Consider the following 17,266-nt stretch of genomic DNA (forward strand, 5'->3'; position numbering starts at 1 on the left):
TTGTCATGAGACTATTAAAATCACAGAGTCCCGAGTGTCTTGCCTAGAATTAACGAATCACTGATGACGATCTTATCGGTGCAGTTCCGGAGTTTGAAAGCTTTGAGCGTGTGCTCCATGTCCCGTGTTGTCGGGAAGTAATGACTTCTCCACGGCGATTATGAAGGCACTTGGGTCTCGGCTTTGTAGACGTTCTCGTTAGCCAGAAATAAACCTTGTGTCGCCTGTTTCAGACGAGCTGCGCATCGTGAAGGACGGCCAGTACGGCGCCGAGAACCCTGAAGTGGAGGGCGGATGGGACGGCATGGTGGGAGAGCTCGTCCGGAAGGTAAGGCAGTCGCCCAACCACCGACACTGTTCGCTCCGACGTAGATTGTGTTTCGTGCACTTGTTACTATTCTTGTCTGCACTACCGTCTTCTGTTCAAGCTTATACAGAGCTGGACATTAAAGTTGGTGTAACATGAAGGCGACGGACAACAAACACTGAATTTTCATGAAGTGTTGCTACAAGAATGGATATGAAAACTCGTCATCCCCGATTTCGTCGATATTTATGGTATATTGAGGGTTTGGCCAGAAATAAAAGTGACAGAAGTGGTAGCGCCAAACGTTTAGGAAAAAATTAGCATATATGATGCATGTGGGGGAGCCACGGACAGTTTATGTTAGCGAAGTTTGCAGGCAGCGGTTGGCGCAGCGGAAAGAGGACAGAACAGTAGTCCGCGAGTCCCTGGATCGCCACCTTCTGCGAAACGATTTTAATTTTGACGTCACTTACAGTGCAAACAAATCGAAACACTGCTCAAAGTATTATGTTCATTAATTTTTACATAAAAAATATGAAAAGCAAAGTTAAAGCAAAATTCTGGAAGGTTGTAGGGGACATCGAAACAAATATTTTCCCCTAATGTCATTTTTTCCTGTGAGGATTATTTAAACTGCCGGAGGCTGTATTACGCTCTTCACCTGTTAGAGGTCGTGTTACGGTCTCAGTTGTTAGAGGGCGTATTACGCTCTTCAGTTGTAGGCAACTGCTGTCCACCAGTGTAGTAGTGCATTGTCTCTGTTTACTAATGCAGCGATACAGCTGGAGTGAGTACATGGTTGGTGCGTACTGCGTAGCGCACCACAACGGACGAGCTGCACAGCGGGTTTATCAACAACAATATCCTAATCGCCGTATCCCGCACCTTTGCTGCTGTGTACCAACGTCTGGATGAGAACGGGTCATTTAGCAGATTACCTGGACGGGGACGCCCTCGCACGGTAAGAACGCTGCGATTTGAGGAATCTGTCTTGCAGCATGTGGAGCGGGATCCTTCAATCAGCACTCGTGCAATTAATTGCACGTAATATGGGGACGAATCAGACGAATGTAAGAACAGTCCTTCGAGAGCACTTGTTGCGTCCATTTCACTTACAGCGTGTTCCAATTGATTATCCACACAGAGCACAGTTTTGGCAGTGGTACCTGGAACAGTGTGAAATGCATCCTACATTTCCATCCTCTGTGTTTTTACCGATGAAGTCTTCAACTTGCACAATTCGCATGTTTGGAGTGAGGATAACCCACATGCCACAGTTACTAGCGCTCATCAAGTGCGGTTCTTCGTTAATGTGTGCGTCGGTGTTGTTCAAAATGGTTCAAATGGCTCTGAGCACTATGGGACTTAACATCTGTGGTCATCAGTCCCCTGGAACTTAGAACTTAAACCTAACTAACCTAAGGACATCACACACATCCATGCCCGAGGCAGGATTCGAACCTGCGACCGTAGCAGCCGCGCGGTTCCGGACTGCGCGCTTAGAACCGCTAGACCACCGCGGCCGGCTCGGTGTTGTTGGGGACTGTTTAATTGGGCCGTGTCTGCTACCTAGGCCATTAAATGGTGAGCACTATTACAATTTTCTCGCCAGGGTATTGCCAGAATTCCTGGAAGACGTCCGGCTCCCTACAAGACAAAGCATGTGGTTCCAACATGACGGGGTGCCGGCACATTTCAGTCGTCGCGTGCGTCGATTCCTGGACCGACGGTTCACAGAGACGTGTACTGGCAGAGGTGGTCCTGTGCCATGGCCTGCTCGATCCCCAAATATGTCCCCTCTGGACTTTTTTGTGTGGGTAGAGATGCGCTACCTTGTTTACGCTACTCCTGTTGCATCAGAAGAGGATCTGGTTGCCCGGATAGTAGCAGCAGTAGGAACAATTCAGAATACTCCTGGTGTTTTTGCCCGTGTCAGGCAGAACATGATCCGACGGTGTAACCTTTGTTTATGTGTCAATGGAGGAATTTTTGGAAATCTACTGTAATTGAAATTGAGCTGTGTTAATGTGTTGTCTCTTCGTCATAAAAAATGCAAAAGTGTTTGGTTTAATTAATTTGCCGCCAGAAAAATCTTCCTCTACAGGTTTAAATACTCCTCACAGGAAAAAATGACATTAGGGAAAAATATTTGTTTTGATGTCCTCTACAACCTCCCAGAGTTTGTCGGTTTAAATACTTTTCACCCTGTATAACACGTTGCATTGTCCTCCTAGTAGTTGCCATCGGGCCAAGAAAAAACCAGCTGCCTGTAGGAACGGACGTGATCCCCAAGGATAGATGCATACTTGTGTTGATCCATTGCGCTTACCAGAATGACGAGATAATCCAGGGAAAGCCACGGAACCCTTCCCCGGACCATAACGCTTCGTCCTCCACCACGGACCCTAGTTTTCAGACGTCTCAAGGCGTACACGTCAACGGCCATTTGTCCGATGGAGCATAAAACGTGAATCATCTAAAAAGGCCACCTGTCACCACTCACTGGACGTACAGCTGCAGTATTGGCGTGCAAATTCCTACCTTCGTTGCCGATGAACAGAAGTCACCATGCCCACGACGCGGGCGACTGCCTCGGAGGCAACGGTCGCTGAAGAAACACTGGTCGTAGCGCCTTGGTTAATGTGGGCGGTCAGTAGCTCAAAAATTGCGCGTCCATTCGCCCGCACACATCTCCGCAGCAGTTGTTCAATCCTGTCTTCTGGGGCCCGTGGTGCCACGGTATAGTTTAACCACGACGGCAGTCGAACAGTTTATAAACTAAGCCGTTTCGGAAATGCTTACATCCTTAGACTGAAAGCTAATGAGCACGTCCTCTCGGTAGTCTGGTAAATCGTTCCGTTTCCGTATCGACTGCACTGCTTTTCTCGTCGCTCCGACACGGTTATTGTACGTCCGCTGGTAGTACTACCACCGGCAGCGTGCGGGTGTCGGTTGCACGTTGACGTCGAAGCGTTGGTCACTTAATGTGACTGAACCTTGTATATATTTATGAAGCAAACACAGAAATAAATGGAAGATTCAAGAGCGGAATAAAAACTCAGAGTGAAAGGATATCAGTGATAATATTCGCTAACATCATTGCTATCATAAGTAAGGTGAAGAACAATTACCAGATCTGCTGATGGAAATGAACCATCTAATGTGTATAGAATGTGGACTGAGAGTAAACTGGAGAAAGACGAAAGTGATGAGATTAGCAGAGATGAGATTAGCAATAAAATTAACATGAAATTTGGGGACCAAAAAGTAGACGAAGGTATGGAATTCTACTGCCTTGGAACCAAAGTAACTGACAAGGGACGTAGCGAAAAGTATACGAGAAGTAAAGCAGCACGAGCAAAGGGGACATATCTCGGAAAGGAAGACCTCTAGTATCAAACATCGGCACTTGCGGAAAATATTCTTGAGAATGTACGTTTGTACCACAGAATTCTACGGTACTGAACGTGGACGGTGGGAAAACGGAAATGCAAGAGAACTGAGGTATTCGAGTTGTGGTACTGTGGGAGGATGTTGAAAATGAAATGGATGGATTAAGAAAGAATGAGGAGGTTCTCCAAGGAATCGGCGAAGAAAGGAACGTGTGGAAAACCCCTACGAGAGGAAGGGACGGGAAGATAGGACATGTGTTAGCAAGTCAGAGAATAACTTCCAAACTACGGAGGGCAAAAACTGAATTGGAAGACAGAGATTTTAATACATCCAACTAATCACTTATCATGTAGTATGGAAGATCTATTCTGAGATGAAGAGATTGATACAGGGCTGAAAATTTTTGTACTTCATCAGAAGAGATAGTTACTCCTTAACAGAAACTACTGTGAAAAGCTAAAGCACGCCAGCACCGTACGTCCGTTCTTCATGTCCGCCCGAGTTCACTGAGGTACAGTTCGTAACGGCAACAGTTATGCTTCTGTTGTCAAAGTTTTTTTCCAGTACATGTTCAGTAACTTATATTTTTAGAGTTTGTACATAATTGTGCCGATATTTACAACTACTAGTGCTAACACTGTGCCTTTATTTTGAACATTTGGGAGACCGGATAACCATCGTCGAGTGACTAAATGTGGAATAAAATGTTGTTTGACATCGGCTGGAAGAAAGAAATCACAAGAAGAATTATCGGCATCTAGTTTTCACTAAATTATTTGTTTTGTATTGTTACCAGTCATATCACTTATTTATTTATTTAATACATTGTTATGATATTAGAGCACGTTTGTCTCATCATTAGGTTTATTTATTCATACATACCATCCATACAACAACAAAATTATTAACATAATCTAAGATTAAGTACTTCATAACTTACAAACTGTAACCAATGTAAGGATTGTAGTGGGGGGAAGGGGGGGGGGGGGGAGCGAGCGCAAGAGACTGGCGATTGTGATAGGACAGGAAGGCGATAACGTACAATCATTTGTTTTGTGGTTTGTGGAACTGCCTGTTTTGAACACATGACGACTTTTGAACTCAGTTGGTAGGCTACACTGATTATTTACCGTTTTCTCTGCGTAACATTTCCCCATTCAGATTTAATTTGTCGTGTATGTTTAGTTTGTTTCCACTGCACTGCATTACAGAATTGTATCGTAACATTATAAGCACTGAACATTGGGCAGTAATTGGGTTACTGCATTACTTTCTGATATTCATTGCATGACTCGGTTTGCAAGCTGTACATAAACAGTCACAATATTACTCAAATATGGTGGAAATGTATTTTACATCAGGATATGGATTATGGAATCGGTCATTGTGGACTTTTGCGGTGATGAAAGGTAGACAGCTATATGTTTACTACTACGTTTTCATTAGTCAGTGCCTTACAGTAACTTGTAAAGTTTGGGATTTAGTCAATACTTGGCGTTATACATAAATTTAACTTCGTCCACACACATGCATTTAGTAGAATGATACACTGTGCAAACGTGTCTCTATAATGTGGAAGAACCTGTATGGCGAGAAGTGTCTTATTTTACAGCAGAAGCGTTTCTTCAGGTACATCCTCACAAGTCAAATAGAGTGTCACTTAATTCTTGGTAGTGGCTCACCTGCACAAAGACAAAGTAGGGACATTTCTCGCGTTTGTCGACCACTGCACAGTTTGAAAATGACAAGAGGAAGAACATTGCTTACCACTATCAACTTTACTCAGAGATATCAGGACGATGAGTTGTACGTATTGAAAAGAGAATATGGTGACTATTTTTTAAAATTAGACTCTTGATGGCAAAACTTCAGCTTTCGTTTCAAGAAAATTTTATTTTCAGTCACAATCGCAAACAACTTCGACATGAACGATCAATTTCGATGATTTTTTCCCTCAAATAATAGCCGGCCTGACTGTTGCTCTTTACCGGTCAAAAGACTTCGTCATTTGTAGTTTGACAAAGCTGAACATACCACTGCTGTTTAGCTTCTAAGTCTGTTATGATGATGATTCTTCAAACACGGCAAGCCTTTAACGCAACGTCATTCGGCGTTTTGGACCGTATTCAGTTTCTCCACAGAGTCTTATGCCATATTTAGTTGGTCCACCTCTTCAGGCTTAGCCAAAGTATATTACAGTGGCAGCGGTGTTTGACCTGCCTGTTATGCGACATTTTATACTCATTTTGAGTGATCTGCATCACGCAGTTGTTCTAAATGAGGTTGGCCTATGCCCTTCTAGCGATATTTCAAGGTTTTAGGAGATCTGTGTTAATGGCTGTCTCTTCGGTACGAATTTCGTCTCCCCTCGTTTCACTTCTAATAAATAAAAATAAAACAATTTTCTGAATCAGTACAAAAATCTATGATTTAGCAGCCTACATATCTTGTATCGTTATTGTTTTGTAATATTTCAGCATTGTCCCCTAGCTTTTAAAATCGTACTTCTACCTCATATAGAGTTAAATGAGTCGATATTAAGTCTAATGTCGAATTATAAAAATGTAAAAGAGTTTATATTCAAGAAAAGTAAGGTCGTGAAATACGTTAGCGGGTTAGAGGATTTGTTATTAACAATAACCTTGTTTAAGGTTTGCGATGAGCTCTATTACGCGGTGAAAACCATCTTACTGGCAGGAAAACACGCCTTCGCAAATCTAGAACAGTGTTCTGAGCAATGACCTTGCGCATATCACCTATAGAACTGATTTCGTATATTTATAGTATCGAACCGCCATCCATAATACAATGAGAGATTCTGTTTAACGACTTGTAACGCTAACATCACTTTCGACTACTTAACAAATTCAGTTTTAAGTAATAGTTACAAACCTTAGATGTTGTATTTTAGTTTAGTTCCTTTTATCACAATATATTTAATTCGAAAGTCTGCAGTTGTGTCATTAATGATTTAAATAATAAAACACAGCATTATTTCGTGTATACCACGACATATTTCAGAAATTTATTCCCATTTCCAATAGCTACTATTTACATTACTATCGTATGTGGTGTCTCCATGTGTGTGTTGTTCTGCTTTTATTATCCTGCGGTAGTCTTTCTACACACCTCGTGTAAACCATTACTCGCCCTGTTTCCATGCGTAAAAAAATAACTTAGTAAAGACATTTGTACCATGTTATTATTTTACGAAAGGAAACAATGTGAATGGTGGTTTACTTGTGCGTGAATATCAGTGCAGTGAATCAGACATAATGCCTTCAAACTATAAATCGACGACTGCAGGAAGAGATGCAGAAAAAAAAATTACACCCACACCCAACACACACACACACACACACACACACACATACATGTCACATACAATAGTAATTTAAATAGTGGCACATCAAAATGGGAATAAATTCCTGACGCGCGTCGTGCTAATCATGAAAAAATTATCTGGTACTGTGTCTTATTATTTACATCATGTTACCTAGAAAAGAACTGAACATAAACTTTCATTCATTGTTCAAAGGCGAAGAAGTTTCTTTTACTCTTGTTTTGGGTGATGATTCCGTCTGCAAAATTACTGAAAGCATTTCGATGTATCTTAACTATATATGATGAACAGAGGACCGAAGATCACACAGCAACTTGAGAGCAGTCATAGAGGTTTGTCTGTATATTTGTAGATGTTTGAGGTTGTCGCTGAAACTAGTAGCTAGCCACAAGCGCCGGATGACAAAGTATTTAACAACTTTCAGTACATCATTGGCCGAATGAGGGGATTATCCTTCTGCACTGTATGCTCATACTCTTTAGTGAAATTTTAATCTTGGGCATGGTGGAACCATCAAATTAGTTATCAAAAGCGGTGGCAGTTCAGCCAATAAAGTGTTTTTGTATCAGGGAAGCACTGTAAAATTGAGTCTCAGCACGGCAAGGGATCCTGCTCAGCTGAAATACCACCCGTGACAATAAACCTTTCAGCCTGCTTCCGCCTTACGACATAAGAATCCTGGAACCGTATCCACAATATGTAAACCTCAGAACTGCAAACAGCGGTACGTCTGCCAACTTCCAGCTGATTCTGGCAATGCCCCAGCATTGCGGCAACTTGCGTCCATACGGTGAAAACTTGTCGTATACTCAGAAGAGTTTTCTTATTTGTTCAACAATATGTTTCTGCCCTGGGAAGAGAACCTTTGATAGCGCTGTGTCCCATGGCTTGCCTATCCTACACAGTAAGTACACCTTCGCTAGTGAGAAATTAAATTAAGATGTCATGTTTTTCCTCACTCTTCCTTCCACTACTATGCATGATGTCAGTGCGTTGATTGACGGTTCCATCGGTTCTTGGTACAAATTTTATACATTATCAATCAAACGCAGTATTTATTATTTGTGACACTAACTGGTTCTCGGCTGTTGCGTCATCATCAGGAACAAAAATAAGTACGTGGTCCACTGAAATTTTGTTGTAGCAAAGATTTTAAAGTAGTGCATGTACAGAGTATCTCCATTCATCTCTGGAAATTAAGAGACTCTGTACGTGCATTACTTTAAAATGTTTGATCCACCAATATTTCATTGCCGCGCATGCTTATCTTTGTACCTGATGATGACGTAACAGACGAAAACTGGTTACTGTGACAGATAACAAATACTGTAGAGTATTACACGAGTGTTCTGTGTGTTTCATTCTTAATGTATATAGTCTGTCTGGATCCCGCTACGGTCGCAGGTTCGAATCCTGCCTCGGGCATGGATGTGTGTGATGTCCTTAGGTTAGTTCGGTGTAATTAGTTCTAAGTTCTAGGCGGCTGATGACCTCAGAAGTTAAGTCGCATAGTGCTCAGAGCCATTTGTCTGGATCCTGTGACTTGTTCATTTTTCTGAATAAAAACGGATCAGTTTCGTCAAATTCGCAGCTACTTTTTTTCTGTTTTCCACGTCAGCAATTTGCAGGAGTCATATGTCATGGAGATCTCTGGTATGTATCTACTTGTGTTTCTTTGGGTAATGTAAGAACAGTTTTGTGGTAACTGGATGGCAAGTCGCCTTTATCATCAATCATGTACACGATTTACGTGACCTTTAATTTCCGAAGCCTTTTATATTTTTCAGCAGCTGCAAAAATATTTTACCGACATTTGATGCCTAGCGTAAGTTCCAGGCGTTCAGTGCTTCCATACATTCTGATCGTTTATTTCTACCAACTCAAAAAGCTGCCATGCATCGTCGGAGCTGTGCTCTGTGCAGCAGATTTTCGATATACTGCTGCTATCCACATTCTGCCACAGACGACTCACGAAACAAATGATGCCAAATTACTGCGAAGCGCAGGTCGCAGCTTGAAAAATATTTAGTTTAATCTACTGAAGTTACGGAAATTCGACTGCAAAGAAAATTATGCACATATTTCCTCATGGCACACACGAAACAAATGATGCCGAATTACTGCGAAGCGCAGTCGCAGCTTGAAAAATATTCAGTTTAATCTACTGCAGTTATGGAAATTGGACTGCAAAGAAAATTATGCACTTATTGCCCCGTGGCTGACAACAGACTCCAACGCCCTCATGTGATGCAATGCGAAACGGAATATTCCGTCCGCCATTATAAGACGAGATCAGAAAAGAAACTGATACTCTGAAACACATTGCCAGAGAAAATGGATACAACTGCTCCAAAGTTAGAAGTGTATATAACAAATTAAAACGAAGGGTGAATTAAATTAAACTTAATGAGAAACATCCATAAATACATCAACAAGACATATAGCAGCCTAAAACTGAGTAAATTATAAGTAAACAGAGCAAATGGATACAACTGCTCCATAATCACAAGTACATATATCAAATTAAAATATGGGGAAAAATAATCTAAATTAAATGACAAACGTACGCAAATACGTCGGTATGACATCATAACCTAAAATCAGACAAAATTATAAGGACTTTATGTAAATCTAAATTAAAAGTAGCGACTGCCAATCTATTGGCCAGACAGAACGCATTCCTTAGGCAGAGAATAAAGACACACTGAGTACACATACGCCAGCATACAACGAAACAATATCGGAGGTGGAAACAAACTTGGACAGCTTCCACAAAGCTAACCAGGGGCGATATCTAGAGGTAATGGAGGAAATTTAAATATATTGCGCTAAAAGAGAAGTTCCCCACAAGATTTTAAATGAGCAGAAAGAGCTTTCACGGAATGCCTGTTTGAGTATACATTAGGAAAAGTCATAGTACAGCGATTTGCACATATAAAGGTGATGGTAGTACCGCGTACACGAGAAATAAAACGGCATTGCATTGGCGGAACTGTCAGTTGCACTCAGGTGATTCATGCGAAAGGGGACGTGACGTGCACATGGCTGCTCCTCCCTATTGGTGCACCCCCGTACGCCCCTACTCTTTTCATCCCGCCCCCTCCCCTGCTGCACCTTGTTCTCAACTCCTTTTCCTTCCTCTCCGGCATCTCCCTCGGCAGGTCCTTTCTGGCAGTTTTATTCTTCGTCGTGTGTGCTTCATCTCTTCAGATGGGTTTAAAGTGTCTTGTTCTGGAGTGTTTTTAATACTTTAGCCAATTCTTAACCAATGTGTGTGACTTAAGTCCCCTTTTTGTGCTGTACGAATTGACAACTGTGTTTTCCTTATCTTTTTAACTTTGTGTTGACTTTTTTAGTTGTCCCCCCATGGACGTCTTCATGTCAGTATACTTTTACCTCCATTATCTCCCCTTATTCTGTTTTTATGTCCCCCTTTTTATCGCCTTTATATATAATTTTCGTTTTGTATTAGTTGTCATGTCACTCGGCTGAAGAGCGGCGGATTGTGCCGCTGACGGCCCTCCCCTGCCCATATGGGGCAGGAGAATGATAGGACAACAACAACAACAAAAAGCTTATGGCTGTGTGACGGTAATAAACAGACTTTGAATGCTGAATGGTAGTTGCAGCTAGACGCATGTGTCATTCTATTTCGGAAATCGGTTAGGAATTCAATATTCCGAGATCGACAGTGTCACGAGTGTGTCGAGAAACCACATTTCAGGCATTACATCTCACCAAAAAAACGCGGTGGCTGACGGCCTTCACTTAGCGACCAAGAGCAGAGGAATTTGTGTACCATTGTCATTGCTAACAGACGAGCAACACTGGGTGAAAGAATCGCATTAAGCAAAGTGGGGCGTATGACGAACGTAGGACGGTGCAGCGAAATTTGGCTTTAATGGGCTATGGCGCCGGCCGAAGTGGCCCTGCGGTTAAAGGCGCTGCAGTCTGGAACCGCAAGACCGCTACGGTCGCAGGTTCGAATCCTGCCTCGGGCATGGATGTTTGAGATGTCCTTAGGTTAGTTAGGTTTAACTAGTTCTAAGTTCTAGGGGACTAATGACCTCAGCAGTTGAGTCCCATAGTGCTCAGAGCCATTTGAACCATTTGGGCTATGGCAGCAGACGACCGATGTGAGAGCGTTTGCTAACAGCAACACATTGCGTGCAGTGCCTTTCCTGGGGTCATGATCATATCAACAGGACCATAGATGGCTGGGAGACAGTGACCTAGACAGATGAGCCCCGATTTCAGTTGATAAGCACTGACGGTAGTGTTGTAGTGCGCTGCAGATCCCACGAAACCATGGCTCAAGTTGTCGACAACACACAGTGCAAGCTGGTGGTAGCTTCATAAAGGTGTGGACTGCATCTACATGGAATGCACTCGGTCCTCTGGTCCTACTTAACCGATCATTGACTGGGTGCTTGTAGAGAATTTGCAGCTGTGCATGAACTTCACGTTCCTGAACAACAATCGAATTCTTATGGATGGCACTACACTGTGTCACTAGGCCACACTTGTTCGCGATTGGTTAGAAGGACATTCTGGACTACTCAAGATCGCTCAACGTGAATCCCATCGAACATTTAAGGGACATAATCGAGAAGATAATTAGTGCACAAAATCTTGCACCGGCATCACTTTCGCAGTTATGGATGGCTATAGAGCCACCATGGCCCCGTATTTCTGCAAGGGACTTCCAGCGACTTATCGAGTCCCTGCCACATCCAGCTGCTGCATAACGCCGGGAGAAAGGAACACCATATTAGGTGGCATCTCATGCCTTTTGTCACCTCAGTGTATACAGTACAGTGAGGTTCCATGCACAACTCAGAAGGCTTGGTGTCTCCCTGGTTTCATCAAAGTCAATTTGCCTACTTGCGCGGTCTTTGTGACCTTCTGGTTGCAGCCTGCTGAATGTATACAAAAATCACCGCCACATTCGAAGCTCAGTGTGCTTCAGGCAGTAAATAAAAAATGGTTCAAATTTCTCTGAGCACTATGGGACTTAACAGCTGAGGTCATCATTCCCCTAGAACTTAGAACTACTTAAACCTAACTAAACTAAGGACATCACACACATCCATGCCCGAGGCCGGATTCGAACCTGCGACCGTAGCGGTCACGCGGTTCCAGACTGAAGTGCCTAAAATCGCTCGGCCACTCCGGCCGCCGTTCAGGCAGCATCTTCTTGTATCTACCTCCGTTTCGTCTTCTGCACTTCTCGCACATTCGGTATGATTTCGTTCACAAAGTTTCATTTTAATTTTATATTTCACCTTTGCATACATTTGTACGTCACTTTATGATTATCTTTATGTTATTGTGCCTCCTTTTCTTGTCTTTCTTTTTAGTAATTAATAGATCTGACGATGAAAAAGAGGGTCGAAACAAGAAAATGGCATAGATAGCAAATGTCTCCTATCTGTGACGTGTAGACTCATATTTGCTTCGTTTACGTGAGATACAATTTCTGGAAGACAAACACAGAATTGCTCGAACCGTTATTCGCTGTCGTGTTTACACGTTAAGACCTGAAGCAGCTTTGCAGAGCAGACAAATATCGGTTTTCCAGTCGTCCGTTGTTTACACACATGGTCTCTGCAAATAATGTTTCAGATTCAAATTTTGAGAACGCAGTGGCTGTTTCCCTTGAATTATATATCGGAGGTAGACACCTTCACGATCAGTCTAACATATCTCCTTCTCCTTCACTGCACATGATGTAACCTTGCACCACACAAGCACGTTTCAAAACAGGCTGTGCGTTTACATGGGAGGAACATCGATTGTGGAAGAGGAAATCCTACACCTAGAATCGCATTTCCTGACTCTATATTGGAGTGTTTACATACCAAAGAGAAGTGGTATTGGGAAATCAGTTTACGAACTCCGTGTCTGGGAACCCCATGGAAAAGCAGTAACTGTCTCCTGTGCATTTCGCAGAAATTATGTTTAATAGAGATGGGCTCAGTGTAAGACGTTCATACAATTGGAAATTGTTAGCTACCACCTACCTTGTAAAATTGGTTACAGGAAAATACACATGCTGAAATATACCCCGAATAAATACCTTCTTTTGCATAAGGTTTGGACACAATAGTGATATTTTAATGGTATCTGACTACAATTTTTAACTGAACAGAATAACAGCCTACTTTGCGAGGGGAAATGAAAGTGGGCATAAATCAGGACTTCAATGAATTCTAAAAAGGTGCTAACCTGTCATAAGCCCAGGACCTAGGTACAAGAACGTGTAAGTAACCAGCCTTGTTGGCACATGAGTGCAGTGAACTTGCATGGCACAATTTGTTATAATCAGAAACCTGAAATTCAAAAATGCATACTAATCACGTCTTAAATAAGTTGTTACACCGGTAATTCTCGCTGCGTCTTCAGCTGATGACTTACCTTTTGGTCTGAAAAACATGTAAATAAATAGCCGAAGCATACCACTGACTGAGGCTTTTATGAGAAACGTATATGCTGATCGTAGTAATGGCCCAATAAGACTGCAGTCTCTGTTGAAGGTGGAAGGTTTCCAAAGTTACATGAGGCAGGTTGACGCAGATTGCATACTGCTCACAGTAACACGAACATAATAGAATTTTTTGAACATTGTTCCGGGATTGCGAATGAACTTCGTGAACTTTGATTCAGATGATTGTTATCACTCCATATGAAGGCTTATCTTGGTCAGAATGAAGCATACATTGCCGTGCGTGAAAGACTGGTGTAAGAGACCAACGGAGGAGAAACATTTAAACAATCAATTGGCTCGGCGAGGCTATGATGAAGCTCACGACCATACTATTCAGATGAATAAACATGAAGTCATCTGTACCATGCGATGAAAATTGACTATCTCACCGAACAACAAACATTAAATTTCTACGTCGGTAAATGCACGATAACTATCTAGAAATTATCCAAATAGTATTACACCAGCCATGCGATGCAAGCAGAAAGTAGGCAAGCATATGTGACACAAAGGCTTAGAATGCTCGACAGAAAGTGAGTACAGTTCCATTTTGTTTTCTACATTTGTCGACTGCTATGATTGCGTTGAGTTCTACGGTTCTAAGGTGAGTAACTGGCTTTCGGATAGAAATAAATAGCTAAATATTTGTGACAAGCAACAACGTAATGTCATTGCTCCGGTACTCATCGACTCCTGCCGAACCACAACCTTGGAAACCTTGACATATTCGGAAAAAGCAGTCAAATATTTGTGATAAACAGTAATATAACTGTAATTGCTGCTCTATTCGCATGTAGCAGTGTAATCTCTCTCGTTTTAATGAAACTGAAGTCACAAAATCGAACAAAAATATTGCAGAATGTACTCCTATTGTACTAATAAGAAAGGAACACTATTATTCACAAGTGCGAAGGTATATATATAAAGAATATGAATATTTTAGGACACGAACCTACTCTTGTGGTTCATAATTCCATGTCTCCAACCACAACGTCACGGTGAACGCATACTACTTTTAATAGCAGTGTGTTTCATCTTAAGATCTACAAAACGCTACTACTGCCAATGTGCCATTAGCAGGCATTTAATTAACAGAAAATATATGGTTCTAGAGACATTTTGAGGTCTCGAACAACTATGATGTATGTATATTAGCAGACTGAAGTGACAAATGAAAAATTTTACCAAACCCATGATTTGAACCCAAGTCTCATGCTCACTAGGCGGATGTAGTAACCACTACACTATCCTGGCAAAGTGGCTTTGCACAACTGCACAGACTAGACCAGCACATCTTCGTCATAACAACTTGTACCAAGAGTGACGTGATGGTGATAAATCTTCAGTGCGCCACTGCCTTAGAATGGCGTACTGTCATAACACGCAAATTACAATGCACAAGCAACGAAATAAGTCGAAATCCAATGTGGTCTTCTTCAAAGTTTTTCAGGTATGTCATTTTGACATCACTTGACAATAAACTTAGAGTGACACGGGCTTCTCCGCAAAATGGAGTCGCTTTGTCCCTTTTAAACTCTCAAATCCTGGCGAACCACGCGTCTCACACTTTTGACGTTTTCTAGTGTTACCGCTCGCAAAAGTGTTCTTCCTGAAATGTACCTGCTAAATTCAGCAAAGACTGTGATGCTTTCAGTGATCCATTTCTCGGTGCAGAAACATACTTGCCGTGTGTCTATCATTTAGAACACGCGACAAAAAGCAGTTTCTGAAAGTCGTCGTAGTGACAGATAACTTTCAAAGTTTAAAGAATTGCATATTTGGCTTCTGCTGCATAAATTACTTATGTTTCCTACTGGTTTCGGTCATATCAACCATCTTAAAAAAATTCAAGAGCTGTACATTAGGCGGATACGCAACTCAACTTTCCACGATAAACTCAAAACCATCAGAGGCATAAAATGTTTACAGAAGCTCGATCTCGATATCAGCAAAAAATTGTCTTCGTTACTATTATACAGGATGATCGTTAAGGTAGTAACACAGGGACTAACTTGTGATGATACAAATAAATCCTGATGTAATGTAAACTGTGCCTCTTCAGTGGTGTATAATCGATTACTTGCCTTCCAACCAGACGGTAGCCAAAATTTTGAATGAAAGGACACACCCGCGTAGGAAAAAATGGAATTTTACTTAGCTGATCATCTCTATGACGGCTTCGCTGCCTCTTTAGAGACATGGCGATGTCCACAAGTTCTGTTCTAGCACGGAGAAAATTAACTGATGTAGGAATTGTGGAAATCATATAATTGTAAGTATACTAAATGAAGTGAAGTATTTTGACTTTTAAACATTTGTATTCAGTATCATTTCACACACCACGACCAGTAATATACTGTAGCCTAACAAATGACTCGACTTACATTTACAAAACTTTCCTGCCAAGTCTGTCCACAACGAAGAAGTACAGGGTGTAACGTTACGCGTATGTTGGCGAGCTATTGGCCACCTAGAATTGGTACAAGGTAAGGTGAATTTGCTTGATGAGGTGGGTGCGAATCGGCTGGACGAGGACATCATAATGCCGCCACCATACTTTAACTTTTGTAGGGCCCTTATATTTCGAGAGGTCTGAATCTCCTCCAGAGTGGGACTCTTACTTCTTCCGCTTAATTTACGAAACTGAGAATAAACAGATTATGAGTTTACTATTCTTTGCATCGCATGTGCTAATTTGTGAATCATGTTGTACTATGAACTGTTCTGAATGATCATTTTGTACTCTGAACTGTTCTGAGTTCTCGCGTATCTTTGATTACTGTTTCTCGTAGCGCTCTCAACGTAACTTCACAGCATTTGATAAGGGCAAAAGAAAAGCGTTAAGCGCCTAAGTGAATGAAATGAAAACACGCAGCCATTTGTGTCGTATATTTTGATATTTGCAAACTCACTCATCTCGCTGACGCAGAGTAATAAACTTTGGCAAGCAGCGTGAATTCGCAGTACACGTAAAGCGAAAAATCCGCATATTGTTAATTTGTATTTTTTTTTTTTTTTTGCCATTTTCAGTACATTTCTCTGTCTGCCTGTTAAGACACCTTGTAATCAGGAAGGAGTAGAAGAATAAAGTGGGAATTTAAGGTCTAAGGTCTGAGTCAGTGCAATCACATATACAGTCATTTGCTTCACATACTACGGCTGGAAATATATTACACATGGTTCTGATTCTACATTAACCTGTATGTTCCCTGTATGTTGGCAAACTGGGATGGGATAGGGACGTGGATGTCACTGAAGTGGTGTTCAGTAGAAGGATTTCCACCAGGCCACTGAGCCACACGAAACTATTATCTATAAACGTAATGAATTGCATTCGGAACCCTCAGATGGCGAGTCCTATTCGCACTTGTCCAGTACTTTTTAAAATGAAGATACCGATATCTGCAGGCGTCGTTGCATTCTTAATGTATCATTAGTTTGATAAAATTACATAATTCCTCACATGAATCCTGTATCACCATATTGAAGTCAATTTTGTGCTGGTATCGATATCATGGCTTGTTATACTTCATTCCGTAAAGATTCCACGACTCTTTTTTATGCATCCAACGATAAGTTGATTTGTATATCCATAGAATATACCATTTTTAAGGTTGCGTATCTCGGTCGATAAAAACGGAACCGTTATTGCATTGCTTTATTGTCCATCCCTCTGCCTGTCTGTCTGTCCGGCTGTTAAAAACTCTTTTTCTTATATAAGGGTAGGCATATCACG

At 41.7% G+C, this 17,266-nt stretch overlaps 1 protein-coding gene across 1 annotated transcript in view; it reads left to right on the top strand.

The window, feature by feature from the left end:
* Positions 1-17,266, top strand: part of LOC124795343 (glutamate receptor 1-like) — a 680,176-nt gene that overhangs the window by 531,345 nt on the left and 131,565 nt on the right. Inside the window, exon 11 of the mRNA XM_047259331.1 lies at positions 234-328. Within this exon, the coding sequence (XP_047115287.1) occupies positions 234-328 (95 nt within the window). The remainder of the gene's footprint in view (positions 1-233; positions 329-17,266) is intronic.

This window comes from Schistocerca piceifrons, chromosome 4 (genome assembly GCF_021461385.2).
Source record: "Schistocerca piceifrons isolate TAMUIC-IGC-003096 chromosome 4, iqSchPice1.1, whole genome shotgun sequence".
In the NCBI taxonomy this organism is placed as follows: Eukaryota; Metazoa; Arthropoda; class Insecta; order Orthoptera; family Acrididae; genus Schistocerca; species Schistocerca piceifrons.